General features: G+C 39.9%; 1 protein-coding gene across 12 annotated transcripts in view; it reads right to left on the reverse strand.

The window, feature by feature from the left end:
• The window catches only part of AKAP13 (A-kinase anchoring protein 13), a 346,439-nt gene that overhangs the window by 204,848 nt on the left and 124,125 nt on the right, over positions 1–17,466 (reverse strand). For all 12 annotated transcript variants that reach the window (XM_032262391.1, XM_032262389.1, XM_032262388.1 and 9 more), the window contains exons 3-4: positions 12,824–12,971; positions 326–622 (exon numbers count right to left, since the gene is read on the reverse strand). In XM_032262391.1, coding sequence (XP_032118282.1) covers positions 326–622; positions 12,824–12,971 — 445 coding nt within the window. The remainder of the gene's footprint in view (positions 1–325; positions 623–12,823; positions 12,972–17,466) is intronic.

A 17,466-nucleotide genomic window follows, 5' to 3' on the forward strand; every position in this document is an offset into this window, starting at 1 on the left:
TTCTCCTTCTGAAGGACATGTCACTTTCTACACTTGAGAGATGAAGCCTGAAATCCGGACCCACAGGAAGGTGATGTGCCAACTCTCCTTGGGTAGTTTCTTGGGTCGTTTCACTGCAACAACAAGCTTATCAGCTCAACTGAAGAACCTAGAAGAGATGTCACTGAGGCCACTTTCCTATATAACTATAAGATCTATTCAGCCTCTGTGGAGGACCTGAATATGATGACCTAGAAGAGCAGCCCAATTTGGGGAAAAAAAAAAAAAAAAAAAAGAAGAAGTATCACAAACTTAAAGTTTGTTTGTAGACCATATAAATTCTCACCATGCAAACTCTGATCTGTCCCCAACACATTCCACTCTGCGGGCAGCTTCAGGTGCCTAAATGCCAGCACCACCTTCTTATCGAGGGAATTCACATCCCCAGATGGGGGTCCCGACTGGTCGAGAAAACGGGTAAAGTTCAGAGCCTGCTGATTTCCAGCACTGGCTGCTAGGAATTGAGCCGCATCATACGCTTCATCCTGGATGAAATGAAAGTCTTCTTCAGCCACCACAAACACAGGAAGGCCCTCTTTGGAAGCACAGAGCTGCACCTTCACTGTCTCACAGCAATCATGACCTAAAAAAACACAGGCAGCAAAAAAAGCAGTATTAGAGCCTCTCTGCTGAAAGGATGCTGGTGGGTCCTCTTAGCTCTTATTTCATGATACACAAATTTCTCCTGCTAAAAGACACCCCTCTCCTTCCTCTTGAGCTCTGATGGCATTTTTCCAAACTTCTTAAAGCTCCATTTTCAGCTTTTAACATTATTTGCAAATATCAACTCTCTTAACAAAGAGCACTAACTGTGCGCCCCAGCTTTCACTATGGCTATAACATGGTATCTGGAACTGAACAGGCTTGAATTTCAACTAGGGGCTATGATTTGAACAAATTTAAGAACGAAAGCTCAAGGATCTGCAAGTAGCTACGGAACTAAATTAGATCTGAAAACATAAGCGGGAAAAAAAAAATCACTCATACAAGTTATATAGGAAGAATTTTACAGATCCACTAGCACTTGCTTTATTATCACAATACAAAGGCTCAATTCACATGATGAAGCACTTGGAAAAGCACGTAATTACTTGATTTTATTTTACTATTATGAGCAATCCAAGGCCCAAAAAAATAATGATTTTTATTCTCAGATACACATTCTTTCCCATCTCAATCACTAATGTAATGAGGACTTCAATGAAATTACCTGGTTTGCATGAGGATAATGCAATGCTGGGGCTAGGAGCCCAATTCAGGAAACGCAAACACACCGAGGACTCCATGATGCCCAGGGTACAGACGGGCAGGCACCTCAGGAGTGGTGGCTGGAGGCAGCAAGCTGCATGTCACTCCAAAGAGCTTGGCTGGAGCCAAGTCAGCAAGATTTAACATCACATGTCTACGGGTAAGGCCTTATTAAAGAATCCGGCTTTCTTTTGAATTTCTAGCCTCACAGAATTAAATCTTTCCAATATGCAGAATACACTCATCGCAATTCACATTTTATTTCCTGTTTTCACACGCTGATCTCAAATAGCCAGAACTATGCTCCTATCATCATCCTTCTTCCATAAAGTAACTTTCTGACGATAAAAGGAAAAGAAAGTTGAGTTAATGTTTTTGTTGTTTGGGTGAATGCCACTTTGTGCTCTGCCTAACCCTAGCCCTGACTCATCATGGGCACCCATGCATGCGTCACTTCCCTGAATCTCTAACACATTCAGACCGCTGTTCTACAGCTGAGGATGCAAAGGGAAACCCTCTACATAGCCCCTGAGACTGAATTTCCATACCACGGGCAAAGGCCAACGTAGGTTTCAGACTGGGAATGAACGAAGCTTTCTGTTGTCTTTGAAAGAGACAATGTTTTTTCCATGTAATCAGAATAATAAGTTGATTTTCCACATGCTTTTTTCCCAGGGGCCTCCTTAAGCCTTTCATCCTGTGGCAAAAGAAATCTCTCACTGCTGTATAATTCTAGGGTGGTAGGAAGTATTTACCAACCAAGTACCTATTACACGCCAGGCATCTGACATGTCATTTCTCTCCATAACAATTTTATGAGGCATGTGTTGTCCTCAATATAGAGATGAGAAACTGGGACTTAAAGAACTAACCTGTCCCATGTTACACATATATTAAGGTGCAGAATTCATTATTCAGAGTCAAGGCTGACAGCAAAGGACGTGGCCTATTAAATCATGATCCAAGGGTTTTGTACCACACTGCCTGTAAATAGACAACGTGTTTGAAGAGGAATAAGGCTAAGGACGTGGCCTATTAAATCATGATCCAAGGGTTTTGTACCACACTGCCTGTAAATAGACAACGTGTTTGAAGAGGAATAAGGCTAAGAACTAAGCCCCTGCCTAAGAGGAGCCTAACACTTGGAATGATGGGCTAGTGTGACCTTTAAGCAAGAATAATTGGTTCAGGAATCATGAAGATAAGTCTCCACGGGAACAATGAATCCACACAATACTCCCACTGCCTTCCAAGTCCAATTCTTTCTAAGAAGGCTGCAGGAAGCTGAAGCATCCTCTGCCTGGTGTGTGTGTGTGTGTGTAAGCATGAGCATGTGCACATGCATGCACACTTTATAATAATGTATATGTGGAATTTATACATTTAATATATGAAAGAGAATTGAGGGGAAAACAGTATTTCTTTGAAGGGCAGCCAACCTGACTACACAGACATCAATGTTAGCAGAAACAAGCCAAATGATTTGCCTATTTTTCTAGCAGAAAATGTTTCTTTTAAAATATTCTCTAGCATCTGATTCAGTTTTGTTCAAGAGCTAAAAGCTTGACATCCATCAAGTCCAGGCACTATGATCAGAAGGTGAAGATGAGTAAAATAAGGAGTCTCAACTCCCCAGAGATTTATGGTACGTAACAGAGAATCCAACAAGCTACAGGTAACTGCAATGTAAGTGAAAATTAGAGGAGTTCTACAAGAACTTTCCTAGTATCTAAATACAGTGCAACTTGGAAGGAGGACTAGTGCATTCTGTATGTAGGCAAAAGCAGGAAGATTTCACAAAGGAGATAGCAATTAAGGACTTAGGCCAGGCACAGTGACTCATGCCTGTAACCCCAGCACTTTGGGAGGCCAAGGCAGGCACATAACTTGAGGCCAGGAGTTTAAGATCAGCCTGGCCAACATGGCGAGACCCTGTCTGTACTAAAAACAACAAAAATCAGCCAGGCGTCCGTAGTCCTAGCTACTAGGAAGGCTGAGCAAGAAGAACAGCTTGAATCTGGGAGACAGAGGTTGCCATGAGCCAAGATCGCGCCACTGCACTCCAGCTTGGGAGATAGAGACTCTGTCTCTAAATAAATAAATAAATAAAATCTAGAAGGGGCTCCTAAGTTCTTTAATATTATCACCCAAAACAACATACATAGCCTCACTTAATTTCCAAATAAACTTATGGCAGATGGATGGTGAATGATGGGTAAATGATGGATGCATGAAGCGATGCGTATGTCAGTCAGGAGAACCGCTTTAAAGAAGAAATGCTGTGCTTCATCAATGCAATCAATGTATAGCACTGTCCCATTTATTCAGAATTAAGCTAATCTGTAAACTTCTGAAAGTCATTTGAGGTAGATATGAATAAATGTCAATAAAGACCAAAATTTCACAATTCAATGATGGCAAGTAATTTGAGATCCGAATTGAATTATGCCTTCAAATCTTATTTGCAAGGCCTTAGAGGAGAGATGACATTATGTAAAGTAGAGTATCCATAGCCCTATCCATTTAACCAGTCCGTACCCTTTCTCAAGTCTATGCAAAGATGAGAAACCTGAACGCTTGAATCAGAGAAGAGTCACAATACCAGTAAAAGTAAACGTAAGTCACACAGCAAAAAGCATGACGAAGCAATGCTACCTTACTTAAAACTGAAGTGCAGAAGTAAAGTATCTGCACAGAAATCTGTCTGGAATTGCTAAAAATGACTGTTTACTTGGGCAGAATGGGATGAGGACGAATCACGGGGAGAGAAACAGAACAAGGGGGATGGGTATGTGCGTGTGGGGGTGTTGTGCTTGGCAACACCAGTGTGCTTACCTCTTCCAGCTGCATTAACAGTTTGTTAGCAGGTTATGTGTGAGCTACTGTCAGCTCTATTTGTGTATAACTAAAATCAAACTGTATAACAGAGAAGGCAGAATAACAGAAGTAGCCATGAAATAGATACCTGAGAGAAACTGTCCAATTGTTAATCCAATGTTTTCCCTTCAGACATGAATTCAAAATCTCAAGGAGAAACGATTAATCATAAGTAAAATAGGCTATAAATCTGGAGTTTATTTGGTATGATCAGAGGCTTCTTTTTCAAAAGAAAACCTGAGGGTTAAAAGATGAGTGGGGAACTCTGGGTTTCCTGGATCAGTCTTTACTACCTTAAAGAGCACACTGGAAGCGTTACTACTGATCAAGAATAAAGTACCTCGCCCTACTGTCTGGAAATCAACCACACGAGGCTGGCCGGCCTACCCTCTCAAATTAATGTTTCCTATTAGGCTCAAGTGGCTCTCAAGATTATTTTTTAATTCCTATAACCTTTCTGATAAAGTATGGTGGGGGGAGAATCAGCATTTTTTTTTAATGTTATATAATACAGACTCAGTAATAAAACTAAAATCATTGCATATTCCTACACCAGACCTCTTACTATCATAAATTAGCTCTAGAGACATGACGATTTGCAAGAGGGCCATTAGTCATATGACTGCCTTTGTACATACAGACTGCAGGGCTATTAACAATGTCTACAATTACACTGCAGAGACATGGGGGGATGGGAAACCGTATCCAATTTGATATAACCACCACAAACTAACTTTCTGCATGAACACATAAGCTGCAGTAGGAAGAAGAATAGCAGGATTTTCAGTTAGTTCCATGGTGTTTTTCCTTTGATTCAATTTCCTGGTGACAAGAAAGGAAAATAAAAATCCCAATCTTTTTTTAAAAAAGGAAGTTCTGAAACTTCTGAACTCATGAAGGCAGCTACTTTAGAGAATTTAGAGAGGAGAAGGAGAGAGGGAAACTACCGGAACAAACATTGCCCAAACTTTAATTCCATATTTTAAATTATGAATTAATTTCTCAACTTCTCACACTATCAAGTCCACTTACAAGATAAATATAAAATAAATTATGGGGTGGGAGAAGTCTGCTCCCAGCTGAATAAACTGTAGGGACCCTCCTCAAGTATACTGGCAAATGAACCATCAAGTAGAAAAACTGGGTTTGAACTCCAGCTCCACTGCAACAGATTTGCTTATCCTAAGAAGGTCACTCAACACTTTGAAGCCTATTTTCCTTGTACACAAAACCTTATGGATGGTTAAAAACATCAGAGCTGTGTACAAAGTATCTGGCATAAAATGGGCACCTAAAACTGGTAGTTTTTATTATTAGCTATTAAAATGCTTCTGTTAGGTAACTCAAGGAAAACAGATTCCTAATACTCCAAAAAGAGCTCCTCTAGCACAGTCCAACAAAGCTTTCCATCAGCACTGCAGAACTGAAAAAATAAAGGAGGGAAAGAATGAACAAAACACAAAGAGCACCTAGGTGAGAAGCAAAAACTTAACTACCCATGGTCCTCTTAAAATCACCTCATCTACACCTTTTCTAAGCCGGCAGGTCAGGAGGTGTGTTTGTGCAAGGTTGGGAGAGCTCTCCTGCAGGCTCCTTCTGGTGTATGGAGCACCGCACCCATGGAAACAAAATATTGCTACTGATAAACAAAACGGCTGAAGCATGACCCAAGAATTACTTCATTTCCTATTAAGCTAAAAGTGGAATGCATCCCATCTGGGCCTTCTCTTCTGAGGATGAAACAATAGGAACTTTGTTTCATCAGCTATCCAAAAAGAAACCCTAAAAGTGTTTGCTGGGCCAGCCAAGCCCAGTCCCACACAGATGTCACCTTCTAAGAGAAAGAATGATGGAAAATATAAAAATACCTTTATTACTTCAGTTTGGCATCAAAGTCTCTAAAAATTTGGTGTCTTTTTCTTCCTTAAGTGGCTATGATAGGGTTAAAGGAAACAAATTTTCAGTCTTCAGATCCAGACTCTATCAGAAATAGGATTATGTGCAGAAGTATGTACACCCACTGCTGGGTTTTGGCGATCTAATGGCAGATGTGCAAATTTGGTATATGTGTAAAACATCTCTATGTATACAGGAGTACTGAATCAGAAGAGAACAAACAGCAGGCACAGGAATTTCACCATGTACATTTTAGAGGAAGAAGGGGGAGATTTCAGGCTAAAAATGTGCTCCACTATATTCTGGCCCACACTTCTAAGGCAGTGTTTCTCAGCCTTTTCTTCTGTTATCATCCCCCCAAGAGCCTTTTCAGACATTATTCTCTATTGACCCCTCACCTCATGAAACTTTAACCACAGATAATATCACAAATTTGTGTAACTGTGTTTTACATATACACAGTATGTTCTTTTGTTCCTCAAAAGCCAATTTTCACCTCCTTGGAAGAAAATCACTCCTTTAATATTGTATGCCCTAAGATTCCAGTGCTATGTTCATGGTTCCAAAGTTATAAAATATATTATTTCCTAATAACATTACAACTAAGGACAGTAGATAACAGATTTTTCCCTCTTCCACTAGTTCTCAGTCTGTTTTTCCAGTATAACCACTATATGTACTGACTAGCATAGGGACAGCATTTAAGTTTTACAGAATATAAAATCTCATGTGTCTAGGGATAATCTTATAGTAAGAGTATTTCAGAATAGGGAGACTGCTAGAAAATGTCCAATAAAAATAACTGATTACCACGGCAGGGGTTGCCAGGAGGTTGGGGGGGGAGTATGTCAGAATTCTCTAATTAAGCCCATTAAATTAAAAGTCTACAACTTCTTTTCAAATATGCTATTCAATTTGGTAATAGTGGATGCCTGCTGCTAGAAAGTAAGTCTTGGTTCATAAAAAATTAAAGATCCCAGGCATGGTGGCTCGCGCCTGTAATTGCAACACTGCAAAATGGAGGCAGAAGGATCACTTAGCCCGGGAGTTCGAGACCAGCCTGGGCAACACAAGGAGAGAAGGAAAGGGAGGGACTGAGGGAGGGAAGGAGGGAGGGCGGGAGGGAGGGAAAAGAAAGAAAGAAAAGAAAGAAAGAAGAAAATCCACTCATGATGGTGAGTGGTACTTGGAGGGTGAGGTAGAAGGATCACTTGAGCCTGGGAGGTCAAGGCTGCAGTGAGCTATGATTGTGCCACTGTAACTTTAGCCTGGACAAAAGAGTAAGACTCTGTCTTAAAAAAAAAAAAGAGAGAGAGAGAGAGACGGAGAGAGAGAAAGAGAAAAATAAAGACATAACATATTATAACTGTCAGACTAATTGTTGCAACCTGGGCTGCAAATTTTTCCTTTAAACCCAAAAGAACTTCTAATCAGGTAAATGTATTCTTTTTTAATGACAAATCTACTTTTATAAAGTACCTTCCCTGTCAGTGAGAAAGAAAAGGAAAATATAAAAGAGCTGAGTCAAATTTGGAGTCAATAAAGGTTTGTAGTTCTTCAAACGAGAACCCTCTCATGAATTCTAAAAATAAACAACAGATGTGCTGAAAAAAGATTTCATTTTATGAAAGATTCTGCACCAAAGCCTTTTACAAAAATAGTATACAAAAATCACTAAACATCCTGTTCCAACTTTCACTCTGAAATCACTACTTGCTTGGTCTAAATTCAGTTTCATTCATAACAATGAACACAATAAAACAGTACTCTATGCCTGCATCCCACCCGAACAATTATGTTCAAAGGATGTCCAGATTTCTGTATGCTATTTGCCAATCCTACCTAGATCTTAAAAAAACAAATCTCAGCTTTACCTCTAGAGGAAAATCACTGGTTAATGAAAATGTCATTTAGGGTTGTATTTGTTTTTTTTTTATTATTGTTGTTGTTTCTTATTGAGACCGAGTCTCACTCTGTCACCGAGGCTGGAGTGCAGTAGCACAGTCTTGGCTCACTGCAACCTCCGCCTCCCAGGTTCAAGTGATTCTTTGCCTCAGCCTCCTGAGTAGCTGGGACTACAGGCAACCACCACCACATTCAGCTAATTTTTGCATTTTTAGTAGAGATGGGGTTTCACCATATTGGCCAGGCTGGTCTCAAACTCCTGACCTCAGGATCTGCCCACCTCGGCCTCCCAAAGTGCTCAGATTACAGGCATGAGCTACCACGTCCAGCCAGAGTTGTATTTGTTTATTATGAAGGGGCAATAATGGAAATTTTTATTTTGATTTATTACTAAGGCAATACCTTCATTATTAGAACTAAAATTCCATTTCAAGCTATGTTTCAGAGAAATTATATTCTTGAACTGGCCACTTTCATAGGTGTTTTGAAAGTAATATTTTATTATAAAGCCTTGGTTGGCCTCCAGTATTAATTAGCACAAGGATAAATTTTTTTTCAGAAGAGAGGATATTCTTTTCAGCCTTCAAAATGTTTTCATCGAAAAATCACTACACATCATACAAATAACATGCTCAGTGTAAACATTTAAACAATTCAAAGATAGAGAAAGTAGAAAGTCAAAGTCCACCTCTTTACTTGCCCTCTGACATGTTACCACTTATGCTTAATCTATTTTATTTTTAAAAGGGAGGGGAAATCATATCATAACGACTTTAAAAGGCCTTTACAACTTCTTTGTACTTACACACAGACACACACGGGGCAGGGAAGGGGAGGGCGGGGAGGGGCAAAGACAGGGACAGACAGACACATAACACTTCAATGTAAAGACTTATTAGAAAACATTTAAAAAAAGAGAAAACAGATGGGTGGGAGATGGGCCTGCAATTTCAATATCCAAAGTCAAAAAAATTTATTAGGAGATAATTTAGAATGTCTACTTGTCAACCCTATTTGGGGAAAATATTGATTTGATAAAAGGTTACAGACTAACATCAAAAAGTAGCTGCCTTTTGAAAGCCGATCAACTTTTCGGTTTTACGAAAAACTAAAATGCTACAAAACACTGACAGTGAAACATACAGAGAACTTAAGAAAAATCAGAGCCAGCAATCTGGATGAAACATGACATTAAAAGCAAGAACAGGCTGGGCACAGTGGTTCACACCTGTAATCCCAGCACTTTGGGAAGCCAAGGAGGGCAGATCATGAGGTGAGAAGTTCAAGGCCAGCCTGGCAAAATGGTGAAACCTCATCTCTACTGAAAATGCAAAAGTTAGCCAGGCATGATGGCACGGGCCTGTAATCTCAGCTACTCAGGGGGCTGAGGCAGGAGCATCACTTAAACTCCAGAGGTAGATGTTGCCATGAACTGAGATTGCAACATTCACTGCACTCCAGCTCTGGGCGTCCAAACAAGCCTCCGTCATCAAAAAAAAAAAAAAAAAAAAAAAAAAAGAGCAAGAACAAGGCACAAAGCTTTATCTTCTCTTAGCCAAGATAACTAGGAATTGCAGAGCTAGTCCCACATGTCATCAAAAAGAGTACAGAGGCATCCCTGTAGGCAGTAGCTGCTACAAAAAGGAGACCATGCACGTTTATCCAGAAACTGGGATGCACAGTGCACTGCATGGCCTTTCCATGAAGAACCTTGACTAATTTGGCAGTGCCCCCAGCAAAGAGGAATTCTCAAGCTATCAGTGCAGCTAACTGATGCACAGAAATCATCAACCGGAGCTCTGGGGGAGTGGGGGGGGGGGGGGAACACACCAAAAACAGACTCCTTCTCCAAGCTAAGTATGCAACTCAAGAAGCCAGAGACTCCTTTTGAATGTATTTTTAAAAAGCCGGAGGGGGGCAATTATACTTTAGTGTGGGTGTATTCACACACACACATCTTTCTAGAAGAGCGGCTTCTGGGAATCAGGATGTGTGACAGCAAAATGTTGTTCTAGCAAGTGACAGCTTCCTAGAACAAGCCTTCTTAGCATATACCAGTTAGCAAAACAAACAAAAATCCTTGTCCTCATAAAGCTGACACTTTAGCTGGGGCACACAGACAAGAAGATAAGTAAAATACAGGTGAGAAGTTGAAAAGTACAATGGAGAAAAATAATGCAGGAAAGGGGCATAGGAAATGTAGAGAGGAGGCACAGCTGGGTATTTTTATAAGCTGTACCAAAAGGCCTCATTGAGAAGGTGATAGCTGAGTACAGGCCTAAAGGAAGGGAAGGCACAAGTCTAAGTCCACAAGGCAGATTTTAAAAAGTTTAGTTCCAGGCTAGAAAATTTACCCCATGATATAAACAAGAAATTCAAAACGAGTTAACTTTCAAAATACCCCTATCTCTACCCCTCCACAATAAATTACCAACTAAACCAGATGACAGTCGCTGAAAAAGACAAGTAACCAGAAAAATCTCCTATGTGATGAGTAAAGTAATAGGGTCCAGTCAGGAACCTCCTTTGCTTAGTTACCAGAGCTTCTACTACACCAGCCAAGGATCTCACTGGTACCCTTGCACACATACCAAAGACTCCCATGTTAAAGCACTGCCTTACTCTGCACTTGGCCTTCCAGAGGTACAAGAAGGTCTTTCAAGGACTCGACTCCTTTTGTTACCTCTACTGTGATGAGGCAGCTCACATCAGCTGCCTGACTAAATTCAGGTGGGGAACAGAATGTTCAGGTCAATGGGATGTGAGAGTTATCTGACCTCATAAGTATTTTCCTCTTATGGAAAATACTGGGATGTGGGTAAGAGAAGAGATGATTAGTCGAAAAGGAAAGAAAAGCTAGGTACTAGGTAGGACTCCAGGGCCAAAGCTAAGAGGTCAGGACTGAGGATTTGGACCAAATTAGTGGAAAGGAGCAGAGCGTAATTCCCATTCTGCTTGGCTTGGGTAGGCAGGGCAAGAGTACTTACATTGACATATATAAAAGACTCAAAGTCAAGGGAAGAAATGTGAACTAGAGTTCAGAAAGGTAAGCTGAGGACAATGTACAAGGATCTAGTACAAACTCAGAGCTCCAGGTTGTCATACAAGTTCAGCGACTCCACGACAGTAACTGCCTGTTGCCCATCCTAATTTAAGGACCTTACCAGTAAAGGTGTAAAGGCTTCCAGGCACATCCCTCTGCACCAAGAGAACAGACTTTGTTGGGATTTGTAACTGAGGATCACAGTTAGGACACGGGGCATCCTTGTTATATCTGCCTCTTCCCTTATATCTGCTTGCAATCTCCTTCTATCTACTTATATGTTCTTTCTAGATATATATGCAAACAGTTATATGAACACACAGCCCTCAAATTTTAACCCTAAAGAGTTCCTAATATAGGAAGTATTAAGTTTATAAAAATTACCTCAATTCCTTTCCTAATGAGAACTGGACTGATTGATTATACCTGAGTTAAGAAGCAGTTTCTCCCTATCACCAACACATAATAAATTTTCAGCAATGGTGATACTGGATGGCACCTGCTAGAGAACACCTCAAGTTCCAGAGAAGACTTTCCGATATGATATACATCATAGGAAACAAAATGACTGGAACTTTGGGTCCCAAGGACGGATACCTAATACTCTTCACAAGAGAAAACAGTATCTATCCTGACAGCCTGCTTTTATTTTCTGTCCATAAAAATTTGGAAATAATATACCTAGGGACTCTCTAGAATCTTTAAATCCTCTAATTTTCAACAGCATTTTTTTTTTTTTTTTTTGCCAAGTAGGAGGATAAATACAGCTTTCAACGGTCATAATCCAAGTTCTTAAATAAGTCATCATTTACAAAATTTGGTAGCCGACCAACATAAAAGCAATATACATAAAATGGCACAGCAGTAAAAAACTGGCAATCTGCTCCAATACCAGCAGGACCAGACATTCAAACTGCTTTATAAACTAACAATTTTTTAACACTACTTATACTAACAAAGTAGAAAAATGTTGTATTACAATGCTGGATTTAAAAAAATGTTTCAGTAAGAATTCTATCTGTCTTATTCTCTAAAGGAAAACAGCTAAAAATGTTGACAGTTTAGGACTTCCCTCTAAATGTGTCCTTTTTTGAATTCTGATAAAAATTGGTCAACGGTGAACTTTGAAGCAAGGTCAGTTAGGGAAAGAAGCTCATCTCCAAACACAAATCAGTATGTCTTCAGATGATGAGATTGGTAAGAGACGATCGTTACTTTATTAGCCTTTTCTGGTGATGCAGCAATGACTTAATGACTTTGTAAGAATTTTTAAAAAGTAAACATTTTCTTCTTAATTCTGTTCAAGTTGTAAATGCAACAGTGATTAAGTATTCATTCCATCATGAACTGCAATTTGTTAACTTGGGGAAGAGCTGGGTTTATGAAACATTTTGCAAGCTTTTCCATCACAGACACTGAGGAATGTGTTACTAATCATGTTTCACCTTTTGGTTTTGCCACCATGAAAACTCAGAGTCAGAGCTGCAGTCCCACCACAGTAACCTTGTGAGCACGTCCAACTTCCACATGTATTTTAGTTTTCCCAAAGTCTCAACGCTGCCATCAATATTTTTCCTGATCCTGATTTTTATCTTTCAATTTACAATGTTTTATTTCCTTTTTGTTTACTTAGGTTCAATTTTTTGTGGAATATGCAAGATATAAACAAAATGGGGTCCCTAAGTATTAAAAAGATCTGACGACAATGGTTATATTATCCTGGTTCACACTTCCTGTCACTCTATACTAATAAACACACAGTAAAAGTGTTTAAAAACTAGGAAAAGCTAGTAAGGATCCCATTCAAATACTTACCAGGAGTAATTGTCTCCAATGTATCAGAACTGACCTTCCGAGTACTTGCACAGTGATGGAGGTTGGAACCCGAAAATACCAAGTAAAATACTACATCATCTTCAACTTTGTCCTCTTCAGCAAGCAACACTGTAACAACACAATCGCCCTAGGAAGGGAAACAATACAGCAAGTTTACATTACTAAGGTTCCTCTTCACAGCCTTCAAGAAACGCTGTATTTAAGGGAAAGTCAAATATATCTAAACTATGCCCCCATTCTAGTAGGTTGAAACAAGTATAAACATTGAGCACTTATGTTCCAGGCAATCTTCTAGACATTCACAATACAGAAAGAACCTGAAAATAAGGTCGTGCTCTCTTCTTTAAACTTATATTTTAGTGGAGGTGATTAGACAAGTAAGTTAACCAAGATGAAGGCAAAATTTACTTGATGAGTGGGTTAAAAAGGGGAGAGGGCAGGGGGAAACATAGAAGAAAATCCAAAAATAAGGCAGAGAGGATGGAGGGGATATAATAAATGGACACATCCTCGTACTCAGAACGTTCCTTAACTGCTGTGTTCCAGTTGACAATAATTCTCTACAGTCTATGCCCCATAGATCATTACCAAGTCCATATATTGTCCAGCAAAGGTGGAGAGACTCTAATAGGCTCTCCTGGAAATGGCAGAGTGCAAAGAGGATGAGCTTGGGCTCCAGCCTAGGTGCATAGCAGGCTACAACATCTAGATTTGTGGAAGTATACGCTATGATGTTTGCACAATGAACAAAATCACATAATGCCACATTTCTCACAACAAAGCCCCATAATTTAAACAACACATGACTGTATAGGAAAACTCCTGGAACATGTTGTTCAACTCTCAGCCTGTGATTTTTTTTTTTTTTTTTTTTGGAGACACAGTCTCGCACTATCACCCAGGCTGTAGTGCAGTGGCACAATCTCAGCTCACTGCAATCTCTGTCTCCTGGGTTCAAGTAATTCTCCTCCTGCCTCAGCCTCCTGAGTAGCTGGGACTACAGACGCATGCCACCATGCCCAGTTAATTTTTTTGTATTTTTAGTAGAGACAGGGTTTCACCACGTTGGCCAGGATGGTCTTGATCTCCTGACCTCGTAATCCACCCGCCTCAGCCTCACAACATGCTGGGATTACAGGCGTGAGCCACCGTATCTGGCCTGCCTATAATATTTTTAACCTATTACAACAGAAGGCTGCTTTTCTAATAATTTATATTTTCTGACCATCTGGCATCCCTATTCTTCTTTATCCACCCCTACATTAATCCCATGAAATCAAACAAAAATCTTGGGCCAGTAACTCTATGACTTTCCAACTATCAGAAGGTAAGATATCTTCGTCTTTTATTTATTTATTTTGAGAAAGAATTTCCCCCTTGTCACCCAGGCTGGAGTACAGGGGTTTGATCTCGGTTCACTGCAACCTCCGACTGCTGGGTTCAAGCAATTCTGGTGCCTCCGCCTCCCAAGTAGCTGGGATTACAGGCATCCACCACCATGCCCGGCTAAATTTTTTTCTATTTTTAATAGAGACAGGGTTTTGTCATGTTGGCCAGGTTTGTCTTGAACTCCTGACCTCAGGTGATCCGCCCACTTCAGTCTCCCAAAGTGCTAGGATTACAGGAGTTAGCCACTGCACCCGGCTGCAACTATTCTTTAGTAGTTTTTACAATTTTTTTTTTTTCTTCTTAAATCAAGGCCAGTGGCTAAATATATTCTATGAAATACAGTCCTAATTATTAGCATTCTCCCAATTACAAACTATATAATTCCTGTTGCAAACATAACAAAAGATTGTAAAGCATCAAGGTTTAAAGCACTGAGATTTAATATTATATAAATCTTAATAATGCACTACAAAAAAATCAATTTAGAGAAGGCCGGACCATTTTAGCATCATAATCAGGGGAGTTAATTCTCATTACGTACAGAATATTTTTCCTTTCAATTTTAGCAACAATTACAGCCAACAAGAGAACCATACCACCCTATGGTCACAATTTACTAAGCCCGGCAGCATAACTGAGCAGAAGGCACTTTTTTATTAAACACTAAAAAGCAAAAATCGTCAAAACCTAGGAACCAGGTCTATTAAATAAAATGCTCCACTGGGTCCATGACGACTAATATGACGTCACAGTGCAGCATTCAAAAGTATCCTAACCCAAGGAACATCACAGCTGGGAAAACAGAATTATCACTGATTTCAGTTACTACTAAGAATTATACTTTTGTCTTGTTCATAAGACTCTTTCTTGGAAACATTTTCAAAAAGCTTAGCCTGGTAAAATGTATAATCTCCTTTGCCATGATGCAACCAGTTAAAAAGGTGTTTACAGCATGTATGAGAAGAGCTCATTTCTCAAGGTACTGAAATACCCTCATAACCTGAAAAAAAGGACAAATGACAAGTTCCATCCTTTGCAGCACAGGCTGGCAAACTATGACCCCCAAGTCAATTTTAATCTCTCGCCATCGCCTATTTTACATTTTGCAGGGGTGGGAGTCGGGGTTAGGGATAGGGGCAAAAGAAGTCCTTTTAATCCTTTTGATGTGAAAATTACATAAAATTCAAATTCCACTGTCAATAAATAAAGGTTTTATTGGAATTCGGCCCATTCATCTACCCACTGTCCATGGATAGTTTGGCACTATAATGGGCCATAGAAGGTAATGATTACATGAGAACTTAGCCCACACCCTAAATTAATTACTATCCGGACTTTTTCAGGAAAAAAAAATCACTTTGATTTCTAACCTGGAATTCTAAGAATACATCTTCCTTTGCAAGATCAAGAATTTCACCCTCACGTAAGATGCAACATTTTGCTGGGAGACTCTCTGTGACCCAAGAAACTAAGTGGTGTCTGGGGCCTTCCTTTGACTGGGGACAGAAGAGATGGCTAACATAGGCAGACCAATCCTTCTGGCAATGCTTTCAACATGAACCTCTTTTTACAAGTCAGTCAGTTTTAAATTGCTTTCATACCTTTAATAGTTGGGGTTTTCTGTTGCTGTTGTTTGAGACAGGGTCTCACCTACTCGCCCAGGCTGGAGTGCAGTGGTACAATCGGGACTCACCACAGCCTCCAGTTTCAGGACTCAAGTGATCCTTTCCACTCTGCCTCCCAAGTATCTTGGACCACAGGCATGCGCCACCACTTCTGGCTACTTTTTGAATTTTCTGTAGAGATTAGGTATCCCTATGTTGCCCAGGCTGATCTCAAACTCCTGAACTCAAGCAAGTCCTCCAGCCTCGACCTCCAAAAAATGTTGAGATTACAGGCATGAGCCACTGCACCCAGCCTGTAGGTTTTTTTTGGTTGTTGTTGTTATTTTGTAATATTAAGTCGCACTACCTTATGCCCAAAATATTCAACAGAAGAGAACACAGAAGCTCCATTCATTTCAAAGCCTCTTGAAAATTAGATTCCAAAGGCACCTGGAATTGAAAGTACTTATTTTCCTTGAAGGAGTGTTCTCTGCACACTGATAAAGTCACTGAGAGCAAATAACAAACTGCATTTCAGCCATACTCCCATTTACTCCAGCAGAACCAGGTACCTAGTATTACTTGAGATGGTTTTGAAAGATAAAATGGGTAGAATGGTGATTAAAAAAAACAAGGAAAAATAGATCTAGGCAACAATTTTTGTTGAGCTGCTTTAATCCTACCATCCTTGAAGAATACCCTGATAATTAATAAATTACTCTGCTGTGCCTGGGAAAGACCAGCATACAGAATAAATAGATCCAACCGTCTGGCTACACAGTGAACAAGTCTGCCATGTTTCTAACTAAAATAAAACAGACCAACTTTTTAACAAGGGCAATTTTCAAGACGGTCTCAATTACCATTTTAATTTGACCCAACCTCAGGAAGAGCACACACCTACATCACCACTCTCTTCCAATAATCTGAACTTCAGAAACAGTGTGATCCCCTTACACAGATGTTTTCCATGTGTATTCATTAGTGAGAAATGTATCCCTGAAACTGACAATGCCCACTTATCACTTATAAATAACAAAGGGGAAAGCAGCACTTTGGCAGGTAACACCAGAATCAAGTGATTTAAAAAAGTAAAAATAACCAACAGAGAAATAAGCTAACATCACATTTCACATAGCACACATTAAGGACACAGCTTCACTTCCAGCGTTCCTAACTAAAATGGGTAACTTCAATCTAGTCATGAGAAAACCTCAGGCAAACTTAAATTGAAGGGGCATCTATACCAACGATGGCCTGTAACTCTTCAGAAAACATCACCAATAAAAGACAAAGATTGAGCTACTGTTCAGACTCAAGAAGTCGACAAAGATTTGCCAACTAAACACAACACATGATTTTGGAGTGAATCCTGAATAAAAACAAGTTGCTATTAAGGATATTATTGCGACGACTGGCAAAATTTGAATTAGGTTTACAGATTAACATGGGACCAGTGTTAAAATTCCTGATTTTGATATTGTGCTGTGGTTATGAAAGAATATCTTTGTTCTTATAAACTACACAAGCCGGGCACGGTGGCTCATGTCTGTGATCCAGCACTTTGGGAGGCTGAGGCGGGTGGATCACAAGGTCAGGGGTTCGAGACCAGCCTGACCAACATGGTGA

The sequence above is a fragment of the Sapajus apella genome, unplaced genomic scaffold, assembly GCF_009761245.1.
Source record: "Sapajus apella isolate SASKATOON/1434 unplaced genomic scaffold, GSC_monkey_1.0 scaffold129, whole genome shotgun sequence".
NCBI classification, from domain to species: Eukaryota; Metazoa; Chordata; class Mammalia; order Primates; family Cebidae; genus Sapajus; species Sapajus apella.